Source organism: Neomonachus schauinslandi, chromosome 3, assembly GCF_002201575.2.
Source record: "Neomonachus schauinslandi chromosome 3, ASM220157v2, whole genome shotgun sequence".
Classification (NCBI taxonomy): Eukaryota; Metazoa; Chordata; class Mammalia; order Carnivora; family Phocidae; genus Neomonachus; species Neomonachus schauinslandi.
Window position 1 is genome coordinate 126,924,947 of NC_058405.1, and position 22,007 is coordinate 126,946,953.

Here is a 22,007-nt window from a genome sequence, read left to right on the forward strand (position 1 = left end):
CATATCTGATACTACTGATATTTCTGTTTGTTCCCTAAAATATTTATTATAAAATGAGCAAATGCCCATAATAATACAGAGTTATACATGTTCTATTTTATGCTTCAGTTGAGGAATATTTATCTAATGGTTTGTTGTCTCGATGAAAAAAAGAGTATTTTGGTTAAAATATAAAATTTTTGTGCTTCTCTCTATTGAAAAGAAGATAAATGAGATAACCCATATAAAAAAACTTAGCATAGTGTCTGGCACATAGTAAACGATCAACAAATAAACATTAGCTATTGTGATTACCTATTGTCTCTATTATTTGACAATACTTTGGCTAATTTTAATATATTAGTAAAGACTATTAAGATAACCCTGATTTAGATATCTAGTACTAATTAAAATTATTGAGAGGATTTTAAACATATCATTTTAATGTAATTAACTCTTATATACAAATGGAACTTAGAAACATGTTACCATGCTAAGCGAAATCTACAGGGTGCAGATCCTTAAAGCTTAACATGTATTCATTAAACTAAAACACCATGTATAATCCCATGCTGTAAAATAAATACTACTGCCACCTAGATACATATGTACCTAGATGGGTAATAGCCCAATATCCTAATTAATTCTTAATATCAGTATTTTGTAGATAAGAATTCTTAACTTTATAAAAAGCTGCATAACAATATGAAGAAAATATGAGAATATATACCCTCAAGCCATGTAAATAAACTATTAATTTAATATACTGGCCTTTATATATTTCCTGAAGTTAAAAAAGTTGACATTCCTAATGAAAAAAAAATTTTTTTTTTTTAAAGATTTATTTATTTTTATTTATTTGACAGGGAGAGACAGCGAGAGAGGGAACACAAGCAGGCAGAGTGGGAGAGGGAGAAGCAGGCTTCCCGCTGAGCAGGGAGCCCGATGTGGGCCTCGATCCCAGGACCCTGGGATATGACCTGAGTCGAAGGCAGACGCTTAACGACTGAGCCACCCAGGCGCCCTGAAAAAATATTTCTTGAAACCCATAAAATTCTACCTCTATAGCTTATAGAAACAGAACAATTTTATAAATAATTGATATTAGAATGATTGTGGTTAAAAATTTTTGAAAAAAATATTTTTTGCTTAATTCATATATTACAGAAAACTGAGTCATTATATAGCTTGAATTAACAATTTAGAATAAGTTAGAACCACCACTTACCAAGTATAGAGAAGCCAAAAAATATTTTAATAAATTCTTAAATAAATTCTCATTAAAAGATTCTAAAACCTTCCTCTAAATAAAAAATCTTTCTGGGGCACCTGAGCAGCTCAGTTGGTTAAGTGTATGATTCTTGATTTTGGCTAGGTCATATCTCAGGATCGTGAGATCAAGCTCCACATAAGGCTCTGCTGTTAGTGAAGAGTCTGCTTCTCTCCCTCTCTCTCTCTCTCCCTCTCCCCCTGCCCCAACTTGTGCACTCATGCTCTCTAATAAATAAATCTTTAAAAAAAAAAACTTTTTAAAAGAGTAAGTTAAAATGTAGATCATTTAAATTGTCAGATTCTGATATGGTCCTATAGATCACTTTAGAGTGTCTAAAATCAAAAGTATTCCCCAAATTCTAGTTAATCCAAAGATTGATAACCAAATGAATCCTAAACAAAGTGGCCAAGGCAAGCAAAATAGCCATGTTCACATCAAATTTAACCAGGAAAGTCCATTTTTATTTCATTTGAAATGAATATAAGCTGCAGATAATGACTGAAAAATCAATTTAGTATTTTTGCCAGAAGACATCAAAATCACAGTGACATTCTTACCTCTGGTATTATAGGCGTAGGCTTTTTCTTATCCAAAATTTTTGGCTTTAAAATGACTTTCTCCACCTCCAACATTCCTATTGGTGTGTTTGGCTTAAATTTAATGGGGTTATTTTCAGATGACTGCAGATCAATTGTGTAACTGGATGGATTTAAGTGATACTGTGCACAGAGGAATATCAACAAGTCCATCATGGGTTTACTGTAAAACAGAAGTAATACTGATCATAAAAGTCCATAAAACAATTTCATTAAGTTTAAAGTTACTGTTCTTAGCATTTTTCTTAGGGCCTTTTTGTTTTCAGCAGATAAAACAAGGCTATAAAATAGTATGTGTGAAAGTAACTTAAAAATCTAGCTACAAGATCATTTTTTCCCCCACTGCAGGAGGAGATATATACATGGTAGCCTGGGCCCTGGACTCCAAGTATCTAACTAAGTGGACAGAATTATAATAGTTAAAAAGTCCTGACTGGTATTCAAACAGCTTAGATCCTAGTGTTGGTTTAATTATCTGTATTTTTTATCTGCCAAGTTGTCATCCTATTATTATAAATTTTAAGAAAAGTCCTTTCCTTACCCAAGAGCACTTAGTTCAGCAAATGCTCTCCTTTACAGTATTTTGAATACCAGCAGTCTTTGGCTTATAAACTGGTTATATTCCAAAGATCGCATAAAAATGAAGCATTAAGAACCACCACCACCCTGGAGCACATGGCTGGCTCAGTCTGTAGAGCATGGGACTCTTGATCTTGGTGTCATGAGATCAAGCACTGCTTTGGGTGTTAAAAAAAAAAAAAAAGAACAAACAAACGAACTACCACCACTCTTTGGGCTTTAGAAAGCACAGTGAGTATCTACAGAAGGAAGCCCACAAACTTCTCAAGTATAGATTTCTTAATTCATTCAAAGGACATTTAATATTTTCTAGGCCCTTGGAGACACAATAAAGTGTTATGCTCTCAGAGATCTACACTACTAGATAGACTAGGCCAACTGTCAGCAAACTATAATCTGCAGGTCAAAATGGGCCCATGCCTTATATTTTGTAAATAGTTTTATTGGAACACAACCATGCTCATTTGTTTACATACTATCTAGGGCTGCTTGTGTGTTACAACAGCAGATCTGAGTAGATGTGATGAAAACTGAATGGTCCACAAAGCCTAACATATTTACTATCTGGTCCTTGACAGAAAAACATTATGGGCACTTGTGCTCCGACAATTAAAAAGTAACCAAGTAAATGTATAATATCAAATAGTGATTAAGTGTTAAATTCCATTCACACCCACAACAGAACAATGTGGTCTCTGAGTCTTTCTTAATTGTTAGCCCTTAAGAAAAGAACACTAAAAAATATTCTGTGGTATGTGCTTTCCTCAAATGTCTGGTGATCTTAAGCTGTTAGTTCATATTCAAGACTGAGGCACTAAAAATACTCTGTAAAAGTCCTATTTTCATGAATTAAGGTATAGGTTGATGGGCTTCATTTGATGGTAATCAGGTGGCCAGTTTTTTTTTTCCCATGGGGAAATATAAATGTCGGTAAAAAATTCTCCAGTTTCTTGACTACATAATATGAACCTAGCTACTGGCTTTCAGGAACTTGACAGGGAAATGAGGATAGGAATCTCACCATTCAGTATGATATTTTTAATTTAGTACATCTGTTTTCATATGCACCTCATCCCTACTTTCTTAAGTGGAGTTCCCTGATCTGTAGCCTCTCTGGTTTAGCTTTTCCACAGAGGCAGTCTCCTCCTGGAAGAGGGTTAGTTGTCTGACATTGTGTGGCCTTGAGATTAAATAACACTTTATATGGATCCTCAAACCATCGCCTGTGTTCACCCACCTACCTCACCCTCGAATTCTGTGGCTGTTGCCCATCCCTTAACATCTCTTCTCCTCTCCCACCTACAAGTAGCACCCCACTATACATATATCAAGAAAAATAATAAAAACCTAAGTGCCTCAGTTAAAAAAAAAAAATGTTCTCTGGAATATGTTTCAAAATATGTTCCCTATATCGTTATTAGATGCTTCCACAATAATAATTTACGAGTTTTATGTCCTCTTGAGCTATTTAGTATGCTCATATGTAAATTTGTCTATAATCGCCCAAATTTTGGCATTGAGTAATAGATACTAAATTTCATCCACATCAAGACTAGCATAATGGTATTATTCAAGTTTATTTTTTGGTAACAAAAAATAAAAATTTTTAAAAATTTGATGCTACATACAAATTCTTGACTTGGAAATGGTACCACCTTTCTCTGATAGTAAATAAAGTTAAAAAAGATTAGGTAATGTCTAGGTAAATACAACTATGAATAAATGGTGATATGTTCGGATTGTATTTCTCTCTACACATATAAATGTGCCAAGTAATAAATGTAAAAACCACTAACGCTTATACTTTAAACATCTTTTACCTCTTAAATGTACATTCTTTAGAATCTCTGCCAGAAAAACACAAGTTAACAAGATAAAAATATTTATTAGTGCTACCATTTTTCATCTCCCTATGTACAAAAATATAAACATTTAAGGAAAAAGATATTTTCCATTTTTAAAAGGTAAGAATTTAACACTCTTTATATACACTTATTTAACCTTTTTGATATGTCTTAATGAAGTATTGTATTTTTATCTGTGACATTAGTTTTCTAACTTAATAAAAGAAGTGCATAATGGGCCAACAATATTATAATAATGGCCTATTCCTTCAGTCAGTTTGGTCATCTATAATCTTTGCATACAATATCAGACTTCATGGCAAAAAGGCTGCATGCTGATAGACCTACATCATGCCTTTTGAACTCAACACCACCTAAATATTTTCTAATAAAAATGTCTCTTTAAGCATCAACTAAAAATCATAGAACTGGTTTATGACTTTACTCTTTGATTCATTCTATAATTCTGTTTAATTCTTTGTTCAATAATTCCAGAAGCCAATTCTCTCTTGAAAATATTCCTATATCCCAACAGACAAATCCAACAGACCAGAAAGTTCTATAAATGCAGATGGGAATTTAATACTACATATGATAAAGGTATCCCAAATTTCTGGGGAAAGAATTGAATTTTCGGGGCGCCTGGGTGGCTCAGTTGGTTGAGCGACTGCCTTCAGCTCAGGTCATGATCCTGGAGTCCCTGGATCGAGTCCCACATGGGGCTCCCTGCTCAGCGGGGAGTCTGCTTCTCCCTCTGACCCTCCCCCCCTCATGTGCTCTCTCTCTCAAATAAATAAATAAAAAATCTTTAAAAAAAAGAGTTGAATTTTCAACAAAGGGTATGAAAAACTGACTGGCCATCTGATAAATAAAATGTATGTATCCATCTTATGCCTTACACTAAAGTAAATGCTAAGTGGACCAGACACATAAATACTGGGATATTACTCTGGGGGGCGGGTGGCAGAATAGGAATCCATCTCTATATAGTTTATTACGTTCTAGAGCAGGGCTGTTTAATTGTTCTGCAATATGTAAATTTTCCATATCTGGGCTGATACAGTGGCCACCTCACCACAGGTGGCTATTAGGCACTTGAAATACATTGACAAAGTGGACTGACAAACTGAATTTTTCATTTAAACTCAATTTAAATAACCACATGTAGTAAGTGGCCACCGTATTGGCCAGAGTAGTTCTGGTACATTGGTTTCTAAAACTGTGATTCATGGAGCAGCAACATCAGCATCTCTAGGACCTTGTTGAAATACAAATTCTCAAGCCCTAGTCCAATCACTGAATCAGAAACTCTGAGAGTGGGCCACAGCAGTATGTGCTTTGACAAGCATTCCAGCCAATTCTCATGCACATGCTACAGTTTCCCAACCTGCGATCAAAAGAGGATACAGAAACAAGTAAAATATAGAGTATATCAGACAATGATAAATGCTATGATGAAAAATAAGATAACAAAGGAGGTTAGGAAATGTTCTAAGTGGAAAAAAAAAAAAATGACATTAGAACAGAGAGCTGAATGGAATGGGTTAACTGGAATAAGAACATTCCAGGCAGAGTTGACATGTTGCAAAGGACCTGAGGCAGTAGTGGGCTCTACATGTTTAAGGGAAAATAGGAAGCAGTCTGCTGGGGTGAAAGTGGTAGACTGAAACTGGAGTGACTTGGGATTTTACCAAGTGAGAGAGAAAACCACTGGAGTTCTGAGGAGCAATGGGGTCTACTTTACATCTAAAAGGATTATATGCTGATTGTTGTATTCATTTTTTGACTTGAGAAAAAGGCATGTTTTATTTTTAAAGTAAAACTAAAAAGCAAATGTAAATAATAGGGGTTATACATGATTTAAGAAGCCACTGTCTGTATTTATTTATTTATTTATTTATTTAGTGTGGCTTAAAGGATAATTTTCTTTTGTTGCTGTTGTTATATTCAGAATAGTCTGGGGGAGCAGCTACAAAGCTATTGCAAAAATTTGGGGGGAGAGAGGGACTCAGTCAGATTTCAGATTATTTTGTGAGGTGCTGATAGGATTAAAGCCAATGCCAGAAGAAAAGGGTAAGAAGACACAGAAACAGAAAAAGGAGCTAAGCAGTAGGAAGAGGCCGGGACTACAGGAACACTAGAACGTGGGAGGGCTGCTGAAAGGACCCAACAGGAGTCCTAAACTGCTAATTTAAATGGTTTGCTATGTGATACCCTTACTCACCTTTCCCTGGTGACCCACAGACCATCACTAAGGTCCTGGTAGCTTCAGGGGGAGGTATTAAATCAAGAAAAGAAAGGAAATTTCATAAGGTAGAGACTAAAAAGTAAGAAACCATAAAAGAGCCAGGGCGCCTGGGTGGCTCAGTCGATTAAGTGTCTACCTTCGGCTCAGGTCATAATCCCAGGGTCCTGGGATTGAGCCCCGCATCTGGCTTCCTGCTCGGCGGGGAGTCTGCTTCTCCCTCTCCCTCTGCCTGCCGCTCCCCTGCTCTATGTCAAATAAATAAAATCTTAAAAAAAAAAAGTCAGAGCCAGAGGAGGCTCCAAGAACATTAACATAATATTGTAAATGGGAATTTACAATAATATAAAGGAGACTGAACTTTCCACAAGACCTAGAACAGGGGTTCAGGCCAATCTTATCTAGACCTGAGGGAAAAGAGTGGCCTCAAGATGTTACCTGGGCTCCATTTATACCCAGATATGAACTCCTTTCTTGCAGGACCAGCTCTTAGCAATGTTTATTCCCAGGACCTAATACAATGTATACAATGTCTGTACACAGTGAGGTCAGTATCACTGAATGAGGATATTATAGGAACCAGTGATTATTTATCTCTTAATTCTGGTATCTCAAACACATAGCAGACAATATACAACAGTACACACACAACTCTCTATATATGAGTTCTCTGCGTGGTATTGGATATATGAAAAGGCAAAGTCACTAAAAAGAGATTCATATGCTTTAAACACACACACACACACACACACACACACACACATAGCCATGAAAGCTGTTTTTTCTTAATTTACAAACTGGACGAGTAGCCTTGTTGTATCTAAAGTCAAGACATCTTTACACAGAGGTGAGATATAAGCATTAAGTTGGGTTAAGACCTTTTCCAAAAATAACCTCAGACTAGTTCAAATGCTTCAAGTATTTCATTGAAGCCTCAGCATTTGGCACTAAAAGCACAGAAGAGAGGATCCTGACCTAGCTGATTTTAAGAGTGGGAATTACGGTCTTGAATCTCTCATAAAGGAGCCTTAGCAGTGTAAAAGTAGGGCATTAACCTTTAAGCAGGCTCTGCATGCAATGGGGCTGCTGAGGATTTGCCAGTCACAAACTGCACCACAGAAAACAAAATCATCTCCTGAGTACAGTTTATTTTTTAATTTTTTTTTTTTTATTTGAGAGAGAGAGAGAGAGAAACAGCATGAGAGGGGATAGGGTCAGAGGGAGAAGCAGGCTCCCCGCTGAGCCGGGAGCCCGATGTGGGACTTGATCCCAGGACTCCGGGATCATGACCTCAGCCGAAGGCAGCCGCTTAACCAACTGAGCCACCCAGGCGCCCCTGAGTACAGTTTAGAATTATCCCCCTGGAAGCCAAATTACTTTTAGCAAAAACAACAATTGTTTTGAGGATAACTATCCCATGTTGATGTACCAAACGGCAGTTGGCTAACAGGTTCTACCCCAGAATCAACCCAGGAAAGATGCCTGTGTTCCTATTTGCTAAAGCAGGAAAACATGCCCACAGTCCAGCCAAAACTTGAGCCAAATTATTAAAAGTAGAAAAGGATTGGCTGAATTTGGTCATCACTTCTTCAATCAAATAAGAAATAGTATTGTCCTCCTCCATATCACCCCATCACTTTGAATTTGGGTTTATTCTATTATTTGAGAGGCTACTATGTATTATTATTTTCAGATTTTTTTTTCTCTTATAAAATAATTTCCTGGAGGGCAGATATTTTTTTTAAGACTCTAAAAACTCTCCTTTGAAATGGAGAAATCCCTATGAAATTTCCTACTCCCTTTAGAAATAAATGACAATTCCTCATATGAATTTCATATCTATTACCTCATTTGAGCTCACAACCACCACAAAAGCTACTCCTACTTTACGAATGAAAAAAAGTTGAGGTTAGAGAAGTTACATGACCAGATAATGAAGAACATATACACAATTAAGGTGCAGTCAAAATTAGAATTTCCTGAGTCCTGACAGAGCTATATTTTAGCCTCATAATACCATAAATCAGGATTCAGGATGGAGTGGATGGTTTGTAACAGGCTAACTGCTATCTGCTACAGTTTTACTTCAAAGAATGATGACATCACTAAATCACCCCCTAAATCCTAGGGTGACTCTTTCTGCATTCATGACACCTATTAGGGGTAATCTTGTCCTAGATTTGCTACCTGCTAAATAAGGCAAGATGTCCGTTTTTGTGTTTCAAAGATCCAACTTATCAAAAATGAAGGTCATGGTTTACCAAAGAGCTCTCAGATCAGCAAGATGTCTAATAACTGCCTCAGTGAATTTCCAACCCCTGGAAGTGTTTAAACAAAGCCACTTACCAGTAGGGTGGCTATATAATTTATCATCCAATCTGGGACACCTGAGAGTGAAAGGGGGGCACTATTTGTAATTAACCTGGGATAATAGGTATAAACAGGGACTGTCATAGGAAAATGAGGATGCATGATGATAAGGACTTATTATGAATAGATAGATTTCAAGTATCTGATAGGGGCTGAATTCTATGAATAAGATTCTTCCTTATTATGATTCTTTAAATCTGCCTTAGTAACCAGTAAAGCATTATACCATTTTCAATGCATCCTCAAAACTGAGTTGAGTTGAATTAGTTCTCGCTGCCCCTTACAAATGTATACCAACAACCCAATTAGACTTACCAATGATAGTATGGGAACTTTTAGAACACTCCCTGCAGGGCTGACATTTATTTATCGCATGCTAACCAACCTAGTTCAGTAATGAGTTCACAAATGAACTAATGCTCTCTAACTATTCCTATGTGCATGAAATGAAGGGGATCAGGTACATAAAACAAATAAACCTAATCTCAAAATTGAGAATGCTTACTGAATTATGCTATAGGAAACACTTTGAAGAAAGTAACAGAATTAAGATTTGAAGACAATAATAGATTAGATCAGTATTAAACTGACAAAAGTTCTTACATCAAATGCTAAAAATAGGTATTTCTAAAAGTAAAAAAAAAAAAATGAAATTCACCACTTTAGGCTAAATCTGCTCGGTCATTTATCTTGGATATTACATTCACAGTCATAAATAATTACCTTTGCAAAAACCGTGATTTAATAACATACCTATTAAACACACATACACACCCCTTATTAAAAAAAAAGAGTACTATAAATATATCTCACTGCAATTGGGACAATTCAAATATGGACAAAGGATAAGATAAAATTGTATTGACACAAAAGTTAGAAATCATTAACTGAAAAAAGGATAGGTTAACAAGATAGCATGTGCAACATGATATCGGTAAAAAAAGTGACTATATAGGTATGTGTGTACATATACATTTGTGTGTGTCTGTGCATGTGTGTATGAATAAAAGGTTATATACCACAATGTTAATAGTTGTAAGCTGCCTGTTTAATAATGACATGGTGTTTTAACTTTTTTAGCTTATCTGCATTTTCCTACTGTATATAATAGTGTCCAAGTATTGCATTTGTAATTATAAAAAATTAAAAAGAAAATTAACAAGGATCATTGTTATAAGGTGGGGATACCAGGAAAGAAAGGAGAAGAGGGTAGTCCACCTAGGAATGACACTCAGAGGACATCTGTGAGTATTCTGTCACCTTTTCCCAACCAACCAGGAGAGCAATCAGCCCACAGAGGCTTATGTGCTCCCTGGCTCAGGGCTATGGAGGGCAGAACTGCAGCCCAGATTACAGGATTCTTCAGTCTCACCAATAAAAACTCAAGCAGCTCTGGTATACTAAAATACTTTAACAGTTAAATTTCTAACTGTTATTTTAAGCAGCTACAACTGAATCAGTACCTAAACCAAAATTTAAGAATTCTTAGGGAGTTCAACATGATTTGTGCCATGGAATGGATTTTCAGCAGTGTGTTCTTGAAATCTATTCACCTATTATATATTTACTACACGTGTCATTATTTGTCACTTTTCAATAAATGTAATTATGAAATTGTGAAACTCTTCCGAGATCCATACTGTTGTGTTATTGATTTTATTTTTAAACAAAACTGACCCACATTGATCCAGTATTGTCAATTTTCATAGTCTACTTTTTCCAATAGGTGGCACTGTAATCCACGTAAACCATTTCTGAGCTAGTTATCTGACCCACCCAGTGCCAGTCAAAACTGGGCTTACTCTTAACTCTGCGATAAACTGGTGCTGTTGGGACAGGTAAATCAGGTCACAAATCATGTGTATCGTGCCTCTGGGTCATTTTACAGGCAAAGGCAAGAAAGGTGAGATGACTTGCCTGAGGTCACACAGCAAGTTACGGAATCAACTATAGGGCCCAGGATTTCTAACTTCAAGTTCTATGCTTTCTTTATTTGTGTTTTCATTCATTTCATTCTCAGATTTGCTCAAATCAAAACAAATTTCTACTTATGGTAGAAGCATAAAAGAAAAATGTATCTTTGTCTATTATAAATGGTGTTGATTCCATTCCTCCCTGTTGTAGGAGAGAGAGTGTGAGCTCTATGATGCTCTCTCCACCAGCTAAAAAAAGGGGATTAATGTCAATCTTTTACCAAATCTCCCAAATGAAAACTATTTTTAAAGTGTCCCAAAGAGAACAAAGGAGAAAGGAACACTTATTTAGTGAGGATTAATTGCATACTGGACAGACACCTGACTATAAGGTAAGGATCCAGAATGATAGGCAAACATACCCACATATTTCCTTATTCTCTGTAGTGTCTATAACAGTTTAGCCCATAAGCTCATTTTCATTAAAAATTCACTTTGCCAAGTACCTGTAGACACCATTACTTATGCTGTTGCATAGTGCAGCATTTCCTGAGGAGCGCAACCCCTAGACAGCTTATCTCTAACAGCAGTATCCTTTAATGCTTACTTTTAGCAAAGCACAGAGCAGTTCTGCCTGGTGAAAAAGGCTGTTTACTCTGCCAGCACACACGTGCATGCGCACACACACACAGATATATGTTTATGTGTGTATATGCATATATGCACACACATATATATACACACACATCATATATATATATATATATGCTACACACACACACACACTACAGTAAATATTTTAATTCCATTTCCCTTCAATCCAATCATCCATGACAGGAACACAGAAATGCCCAGGGTTTGCAGGCTGGCACTGTAGCTACCCTCAATGTAAGCAAAGGATTGCAAAGGCAAGATGGCAGACAAAGGGTGACTTCTGGTCCTTAAAGAAGCATTATCATTAAGCTCTAGTACCAAAAGATTGGTAAGTCAGAGCAAGGTTATCGACCTAATTCAGGACAAGTTTTTAGTTTCCCCCTGAGCATAAAGTCTATTACCACCTCTGACCTTATTGTGTTCCCTAATCTGAATAAGCTCTTTGGTGAAAAATCAATGTACAAATAAGGGCATTCTCCTGAAGATAATGTTATGCGTTCACATTCCTCCAAATGGAGCATTCTGAGCATATCTCTGCATTAGTTGTATAAGAAGACAGAGGGAAACTTTTAAAAATCTTCCCCAAGAAGACATTTTGGGGGAAAAAATATATATTTATATAATTAATATATATATATCTGAAAAGTTAAATGAAGCATATGACAAGTTTTCTAAATATTTATTCCAGTCTAATACTAATATTATTCTTCAAAGGAAATGCATATAAATAATACTATCAAAATAAATATAATACACAAGGAATATTTAGACAAATTAAGAAAAGATGGTCCCAAAAAATTCTATTAAAGACCGTTCACAGTGACAATATGGAACTCTGATTTATCTAAGAAAACATTACATATATAAACTTATTTAAAATTACTCTTCCTTAATCTCCCACCAAATTCTTGTACTATTTTGTTGAAACTTTCCCTATTCTATTTATAGTAACAAAACCAAGAAGAAATTTAAGTTATCCATGTCATGGGTTTTCACTTTCGGTAGCTAACATTTGTATTTTGCACAGTTTGTTGTTATAAACACTGTTTTGTTTTTTAAGCATGGGCCTACCATAGCTACAACATTCAAGATACTCCAAAATATACTTTTTTTTTAAAGGTTTTATTTATTTGAGAGAGACAAAGAGAGCTAGAGTGAGAGCAGGCATGAGCAGGGAGAGGGACAGAAGGAGAGGAAGCAGCAGACTCCCCGCTGAGCAGGGAGCCTGACGTGGGGCTCAATCTCAGGACCCTGGGATCGTGACCTGAGCCGAAGGCAGACGCTTAACCGACTGAGCCACCCAGGCGCTCCACTCCAAATTATACTCTTAAGATATCCCAAATTGCAGCTTAAAATATTTATAATCACTCCTAAGAAATCCTGAATCATACAACCACTTTTAATCATAAACACTTAATATTAAAAAATGAGTCACTGCATCTACAACTTAAGTCATTCCTGAATGATAAACTATTAAGAACAAGTCCCTGAATCAAACCCCCCAGTGAAAACACCAATATGAAACAAATTTTGCTCTCAGGAAAATTTTTCGGCCCTAAACAAATTTTAAAAAGCAATCAGAATTTGGGACGTAACTTCCTTGCTGTCTACGTGGAAAAATTGTCTTTATTTAAAAGATCCTAGGAAACGAAACCAGAGACTATCCAAACAAATGTCTCTTCAGAACATACCATTTAAGTTGTTACCTCCAACTACATAAGAGTTTAGGGAGGGGCGCCTGGGTGGCTCAGTCCTTAAGTGTCTGCCTTGGGCTCAGGTCACGGTCCCAGGATCCTGGGACTGAGCCCCACACTGGGCTCCCTGCTCGGCGGGAAGCCTGCTTCTCCCTCTCCCACTCCCCCTGCTTGTGTTTCCTCTCTCGCTGCCTCTCTCTGTCAAATAAAAAAATAAAAACTTAAAAAAAAAAAAGAGTTTAGGGAGACAATATTCATTTTAATGTATTTATTAAATGCCTATTATATTGCAAGAAACTGTGCTTAGCACTATGAAATAATGATGCCCCCATGGATCTTGTGGTTTACTCAAGAAGACAAGACATGCATATTAATTATAGCACAAAACAACATATGATTAACTCAGTGGTATAAAATGTCAAGAGAGTTTGGAGTTGGGGGTAACAGTTCATTCTGGGAAGATTAGGAAGCCTTTATAAATAAAAATCTCACTTGAGCTACATAAACTAACTGGAGAAAATGTGGGTGGTAAGGTACTCCAGATGGAAACATTTTCAAAAAGGTGTGGACGTGGAAAAGTAGACTCTAGAACAAAAGAATCCTGCAGCTGAAGCTTAAGATATTCAAAGGGGAGGAGGGAAGGAAAATTCTACCTAAGAAGAAAGTCTGAGGAATACTGGTGAGGAAACCATTGTTACCTCTCAGCATCAGTAAAGAACTAGGAAAAATACTGACTTTTTTAAAAAGGACTTTGACTTCAGAGGAAATAAGAGGAACTGCCTTTATTACCCCTAGTCACATCCATTATCATTATTATTTTTAAACCAGGGTAATATTTCAAGGACTGAAGATGACAGCCAGAGTCTCGAACTCACAAGATGCCTTCCTTACCTAAACGAAGCACAACCCAGGTGATTACCTGCCTCTGAGCTGGAAGCCCACCAAGGACAATCACAGATTTTTCAACCTCCTCAATACAATTCAATGCATGATCTCCAAAACCACTCTTCATACAAAATAAACGGCAAAATGCAACTTACTTAAATTTAATGAGAATTTAATACACAATACTATGTATTGTTTGTTAATGCTGAACCTTTCTATTTTCACATACTTTCAATAATTTGTGAAGTTACACCTAAACTTGATGGTAAATCTTAAGATTAAGGTTATCTTGAATGAGAGTTTCTTCTAGATAAAACCACACTGTAAGAATGCAACACCCAATATGTTGCTTACTTATTCTTTTGTTCTACACACACTCACACACACACATTCTCTCTATATATACAAAGGTCAAATCAGCTTAGATTTCTAAAACAGGACTCCTGATAACAAATGGGCAGTTGAAGGTGAAAGGTGGAACAAGACCAAGTATACAACTCATGTAACTTTCCACTTCAAAATGAAATGGAAAATTACACTTGGCTTTATTCCATTTTTCCAATTTTTATGCAGTTATTAAAAATATCAGTCTCCCAAATCACATTTTCTTTTTTTTTTAAAGATTTTATTTATTTGACAGAGAGAGACAGCGAGAGCAGGAACACAAGCAGGGGGAGTGGGAGAGGGAGAAGCAGGCTCCCCGCGGAGCAGGGAGCCCGATGCGGGGCTCGATCCCAGGACCCTGGGATCATGACCTGAGCTGAAGGCAGACGCTTAACGACTGAGCCACCCAGGCGCCCCCAAATCACATTTTCACTTCTTGCTAGGTTAAAGTTTAATTTTACATTTCTATTAAACTTATCCACATTTTTAGTACATTAATGAAATCATTCAAAGAAATAAAAAATCCTACTAGTTTTACAGGTAGATTTATCTCTTTTGATACATAAGAAGAGTATGACATTTTAAGAGTACTTAGCAACTTCTGCAAAATCAAATTTCAGAGATGCAGCTTAAAAAAAGAAGGAATAATTGGAAGAGGAAGGGAAAGAATTTTCTTATAGGTCTGGTTGGCTTTCTAAGTTGGACTGAACAAAATTAATATAACCAATGACTGTTCATCTGGGAAAGACTTTTTTTTTTTTTAAGAAAACTTATTAAATAAGTAGCAAAAGAAAAAAATCGTTCTAAATTTCAAGAGTCACTTGACTGGGATTGTGGAATTCATAGCATTGGTGCTAAAATATTATTAGAAACAAGTTATCACCTTTTAGCATATTGAATAGATACCTGAGTGATGAATGAAGTATTTTGTCAAAGAAGAAATCAAGAAGTACATATATAACAGAGGGTATCAATGACAGAAGAAGAAAAGGAACTCCTGCTCTTTCATTTACTGCATTGTACCTGCCATGAACAGTAGTCAATTTGATAATATCCCCAGGTAGCACCACTGAGAGTTCAATGTCTTTATCTATCATGTTTTCTTTCTGTTCCATGATGCAAGCAGAGGATTCTACAGGATCATCAACTGAAGAGGCATCAACATATCTGGTCTCAGCTGGAGGACGTGGTGCCTTGGCTTTTGGTTTTCTCCTTAAATAAAAACAAAACACAGAAAATAAAATCTACCGATTTTTAAAATAACTTTCTAATATGATCTAACTTAATAAAAACACAATGTGTGTGTCCATGTTTTTCACATCTAGAAAAAAAAGTGCACCAAAATGTTTACTGTGTATTAGAGATGTTGAAATTAAGGATTTTTTTTTTTTTGCCTTCTTTAATTGGCATTTTCTTTTGTTTTCAACAATATGACTACATCATTTGGTAATAAAAAGAAACATGATAATAAACAGATTTGATATTCACCTCCATTAAGTTCAATTAATGTGGTTTTATTATAGTAAAGGAAGAGTGTAACATTTTCTTTGATGAGATAAACTATAAAAATCCTTACTGTGTCAGGATGGAGATCAGCATCTCATTCTTACACCTTATAACAGCTCTTACCTATGTGCCTTTCATTCTATTTGTTTCCAATCTATTGTGTTCTGCCTCTCTATCCAGATAACCCCTACCTACTTTTTGAGGTCTAGCTGAAACTACCCTCCCCTCACCCCTCAACATAGAGAGTCTCTCCCTATATAGCATATACAACAGATTCCATAAATTTAACATCTTTTCCATTTTTTTTCTGGGTACCAGCTTCCTCTCTCTGCCCATATTTATAATTCCCTGCAAGAAAGAAGCATGCTATATTTTCCATTGCACTTAGCAATGAACAATGAACTGTGATTGGTTATTTGATAAAATATATTTCTGCTTCAGTGAAAAAAATTCTATCAATAATTACTCTAATAAATGTTAGAGTGTCACTAGGATTACCTCTTAACCTATTTATAACAGAAACAGGTAGTAGACATCCTGAAAAAATTCACATGGGCCAATTCAATGACTTGATGGGTTGAAAAAATAAAACATAAAAATAAAGTAACTACTAGTAATGACATATACCTATTTTTAAGTAATGCAAATTAAAGCTTTTGAAAATGTTGCCTTTATGAAAAGCTAGTTGCTTTTCAAAGAATAACTACTACCGCTTTCCAGAAAAATATAAAGTTTAATTCCTCCCTCTCCCCATTTCTTACACAAAGTAAAAACCAAACAAGATAAAAGAGCTTCTTTATAATAAATATGTAACATCCACCCATTTAGTATCTTCAAAATTTAAGGTCTCATAAATCCAAGCACCTTTATGCACTTGACAGCACGAAAAGCAGAAACAAGTTTCCTACACTGTACATTAATTTTCTAAAATAACAGGCCTTCAATTTTTACGAGTATAATTGCAGAGATATAATGCACTTGAGAAAATACTTCTTTTACACTAGTGACAAAAATGAATTTTTTAAAAGTTACAATAAATTTAACACATTTATAAAATCTATATAAAGAAAAACTTTATCCAATTTCAAAATGTTTTTAATATGTAGAAATTAACTACTCATGTATTCAACATACAATTATCCTGTAACAATTATGTAGCAGATTCAGCTAAATACTGGGGATGAAAAATGGTAAGACCCAGTTCCTACCCCAAAAGAGTTCAAACCTCCAAAGGACTAATAGACAGATACAAAATCATGATAAAGTTTGATGATTGCTCCAATGTAGGCACACAGGTGATGGAAAGAGAAGCTCATGGAAAGAGAAACTTTCCTAGGAACCCAGAAATGTCTTACAGATGGGAAACATGAGTTGAGTTTAGGGGAATGAATAGAAACTCACAGGAAATAAAACAAGAAATAATTGATTTTTCAGGCAAAGGACATCAAATGGAGCCATGAAAGAAACTGGTACTTCACAGAACCAAACAGTTTGGTAAAAATCCACAGAAAAGTCAAAGGAGGTGGGAAATCAGTGAAATCAATTTTTTAAAACTTTGATAAATAAGAGAATTCAATAAAGCAGCTTGGTATATGAACACACTAAAGTCAATGGCCTATATAAACAAATGCAAAACTAGTCAGAAAGTATAATAAAAAAAACTTATTTTACAACAGCAACAAAAATGAATCTTAAAAATTGTGAATATATGTAACAAGAATTTTGCAAAATCTGTATGAAGAAAATTTTAAATGCCAAATATTCACCTTGGATCTCTCCCTTCAAATCCAGATTTGTAAATCCAACGCCTATTTGACATCTGGAGTCATATGACTAACTGGAATCTCCAACTTAATTTAACTTCCGAGTCCTCTTCCCAGTTCCTCCAAACCAAATCCTTTTCTCTCCAAGTCTTCCCATCTCCGTAAATCACAGTTCTTCCAGTTGCTCAAGCCAAAAAAAAAATCCCCTAACACAGAGAGCTGGCAATCCAATCCATCAACAAACACCTCTGTTCAAGCTGCTAAGCGGTCTCCCAGCTCCCAGCATTGCCACTTTACATTCTATTCTCAACAAAGCTGCCAGAGGGATCCTCTGAATTCCTAAGTCAGATCACCACACTCCCTCTCATTCCCTCCAATGACTTCTGACTTCACCCAGAATAAGACCTGGAGTCCTATAATTTGTCCTCTCTTACCTCTGGTCTCTCCAATTTCCTCTCTCCCTGGGCTCATGGCCCTCCACTACTGTGTCTCTTGCCCTTTCCTTGAATACACCTAGGATAATCCCCACCTCCTTTATTTTTACTCCTGTAACATTCCTGACTCAAGATCCTCACAGGGTCTGCTCCTAACTTTAAGATAGTACCTCTATTTGTTTTACTTTTTGCCTTAGGGCTTATCAGCCAGTAACATAGTTGTTTATCACATCTTCTTCCATTAAAGAGTAATTAATTACATGACAGTAGGGACTGCCCTGTGTCACACATATTTGCAAATGCATAGAATTTCTGGAACGCCTGCCACACAGCAGACACTCATTTATTGAATGAATGTTTACATCAGTGATTATTCCGCACAAAAGAAGAGGTACCTAAATGCATATAACTGGGAAGAAAAAGTTGCCCAACCAAGGAAGAGAATGAGTTTTTACATCAGAATCATCTGTTGGGTTTTTAGACACTGATTGTATTTTATTTTTTAATGATGAGTACTAAAAAATACACACGGGATTTATTAGCAAGAAATAACTGGGAAACTGAGGGCTTTAAGGGTTTCATCAGGAAGGCTGAAGAGAAGCCCAACTGCCACAGGCAGGGAGGTAAAGCAGCTGGGACAACTCTGTTCACAGCGGACTTGGCTTCAGAGAGTGGCAGTACTGTGGTCTGATAGGTACCTCCCGCTGCTGCCATCCTCTGCCCAGGGCTGGCTTTTATCACTCAGGCACTTTATCATCTCCAAATGTGGCCCATCCTGGTCTCCATTTGAAAGCCCTCCCCATCCTCTCCACCTTTACATATATTCTTTATTCTTCAAGGTCCGGAGTGAGTCAAATTCCTTGGGATGTCTTTCCTCTCTACTGCACACCACAATGAACTCTGATTAACAGTTTTAACGTTCTATGTGTGACTCTTATTTCTTAACGTACTTTGAGTCTGTGGTGAAAACTCATCTTCAATTACTAAAGATAAGCCTACTTATAAAGGGAGAGCAGAACAAAGCACTAGTTAAAATAGTAGTTACACAGAACTTCTATTAAGAACATCTTGGGGGCGCCTGGGTGGCTCAGTCAGTTAAGCGTCTGCCTTCGGCTCAGGTCATGATCCCAGGGTCCTGGGATCGAGCCCCATGTCTTTGGGCTCCCTGCTCAACGGGAAGCCTGCTTTTCCCTCTCCCACTCCCCTTGCTTGTGTTCCCTCTCTCGCTATGTCTCTCTCTGTCAAATAAATAAATAAAATCTTAAAAAAAAAAATCTTGGTGTTCCCTATTATTCAAATAATAAAGTATTTGTCACATTTGGCCATACTAATTGGAAAGCATATTGGTCATCAGACCAAGACCTTCCTACAGTGAACCAGAAATTCAACTGGGGTAGATGCAATGTCTAAGTAATTAAATAATGAATTCAAAGGAAAAATTAAAAAGTGTCATAAAATAGATGAGTGACCTTAAAAATTCATAGCAATGAGAGCATGCTGAAACTAGCTTTGTGGGAGTGGAAAGGTATACTTCATAGAGAAGAGATATGTGACTCAGTTCTTGAAAGAAAAGTAGACTTTAGGCAGGCAGAACCTGTAGGGTCATTTATATGTTGGTTCTTTATTGTGATCCATTTACATTAAATTTGGGAATGTGTCTGCAAATTAAAGTTTGCTTACTACACAATGTAGTCTAGTGAGAAGAATACTGGGTCAAGGCCTGGATTTGGTCTGAATCCTGAGAAGCTTTTAGACTTTAACAGCCTTTTACTCACCAGCAAAAATTTTAAAATACCTTTTACCTACTCACATCTTTTCCAATGTTCTTAATTTTTTGATTGAGATGCTTTGAAGCAATAACAAAATTAAATGTCACCCAAAGCCAAAGGTATAGTGAAAATAATCAAAATTTATAACCTAATCCAGGTGTAGGAAATTCTGGTAATACCAAAAAAAAAAAAAAAAAAACATCGAGAAATAACAATAATAATTTACTGCTTAAGAATACTAGTTTTCATTAATATTTTAAAATCACAGTAAATGTCATTGACGTGCCCCCATCCCTTTTATTTTTTTTAAGACTTTATTTATTTGAGAGAAAGAGAGCAGGAGCAGGGCGGGCTGTGTGTGGTGGTGGGGCAGGGGGAGGTGCCCATGGAGAAGAAGTAGACTCCCTGCTGAAGGAGTAGCTTGACACTGGGCTTGATCCACGAGAATCCACCCTGAGCCTGAAATCATGACCTGAGCCCAAGGCAGATGCTTACCCACCTGAGCCACTCAGGCAACCCCCCACCCCCACCCCACTCCATCCCTTTTAAATAGGAATGTTTGAGCCAGTTTTCCTACCCAGGGGATTTTCACATAAGCTCTTCTTCACCAGTGGCCTAGGTTGACTATCAGTTTTCACACTATAGAGCCTGCTACCCATAACAGAAAACAATAGCAAATTTCACACAAGGGTGGTGCAGGGGAAGTTATACTAAAAAGATACAGAAAACTCCTCTAGGTTTGGATAAAAATTCATTAATCAAGGCTTAAAAATAACAAGACATAACATCACAAAATGAATATGGTGAATTGAGTAGTATTATTTACATCTATACTCTCATTTACAATTGATTTACATATGAATGCATGTTTCTGTTTGAAGCACATAATTGTTTTCCCCCCTCAGCCATAGGTATAATTGGTATACAAAAAAACTGCACATTATTAATGTATGCAATTTGGTAAGTTTGTACATATGCATACACTTGTGTTGCCATCACCATAATCAAGGTAATAAACATATATATCACCCCCCCAAAAAATATTGCCTTATTCCTTAAATTTATCTCAATATTATATTCAATTTTCATAATGAAAATTAAGGTACAATTTCACACTAGGCAATAACATTTTTAAAATATCAAAACATAATTTTAACACAGAATTCAATCGGTATCCTATTACTACTGATTGGTTTTTTTATCACTTGATTTATAAAGCACTTCAAAATCATATGCCCATTTTTTTTTAAAGATTCATTTATTTGAAACACACACACACACACACACACGGAGTGGGGGAGGGGTAAAGAAGGAGGGAGAGAGAAAGAGAGAATCTTAAGCAGGCACCATCCCCAGTGTGGAGCCCCGTATCAGTCTCTAATCCTGAGATCACAGACCTGAGCCTAAACCAAGAGTCGGCTGCTCAACCAACTGAGCCACCCAGGTGTCCCTCATGTGCCCACTGTAAACATTATTCCATCTCTGTCAATATTAATATCCTTAAACTAAATGAAAAGAAGCAATAAATGAGCTCAGCAAAACAACAGAAATCTACTCAAATACCTTAGTTTGAACGAAAAGAAGCTTTAAATTATCTATGAGATATACGTACATCCGTAAGAAGCTACTCAAGTTCACTGGGATCTCATGTGTTTGCTATATTTATAGAGTACTCCTATAGATTCACTCAGGGAAGTACTATACAAAATACAGCTTCAATATTAAAGACAAAAATGTAAAAGTGGAATAATAAGTCTTAAAACAATAGGCTTTTTACATACTACATTCTAATGACCAAAAAGAAATTGAACAGCCACCCTATCTCAGTATAGAGGGCTCCCAAAAAAGATGTATGATGACGGTAAGTGTTGGTGAGGCAGCCCTTCAAAATAACTGGCCATGTCTGGTGGCCCCTAAACCACGCATTTCAGCTATAAATTGCAGACCAGTTCCTCAAAGCAATTTCTTAGTGTCTCTTGCTGTGTTCAATGAAATAAGAGAAGATTGTATTCAATAAAAATCTGTTCCAATGATGGGCATAACATTGTGCTACATGCTTGAGGGAATGCAATTAAGAACAACAAAAGGTCCCTTTCTATATGAAGTAGAGTGAATACAG

The 22,007-nt window shown here is 36.3% G+C and overlaps 1 protein-coding gene across 5 annotated transcripts in view; it reads right to left on the reverse strand.

Moving 5' to 3' along the window:
- The window catches only part of COBLL1 (cordon-bleu WH2 repeat protein like 1), a 163,559-nt gene that overhangs the window by 45,805 nt on the left and 95,747 nt on the right, over positions 1 to 22,007 (reverse strand). For all 5 annotated transcript variants that reach the window (XM_021702713.1, XM_021702712.1, XM_044913662.1 and 2 more), the window contains exons 2-3: positions 15,440 to 15,628; positions 1,810 to 2,011 (exon numbers count right to left, since the gene is read on the reverse strand). In XM_021702713.1, the coding sequence (XP_021558388.1) occupies positions 1,810 to 2,011; positions 15,440 to 15,628 (391 nt within the window). The remainder of the gene's footprint in view (positions 1 to 1,809; positions 2,012 to 15,439; positions 15,629 to 22,007) is intronic.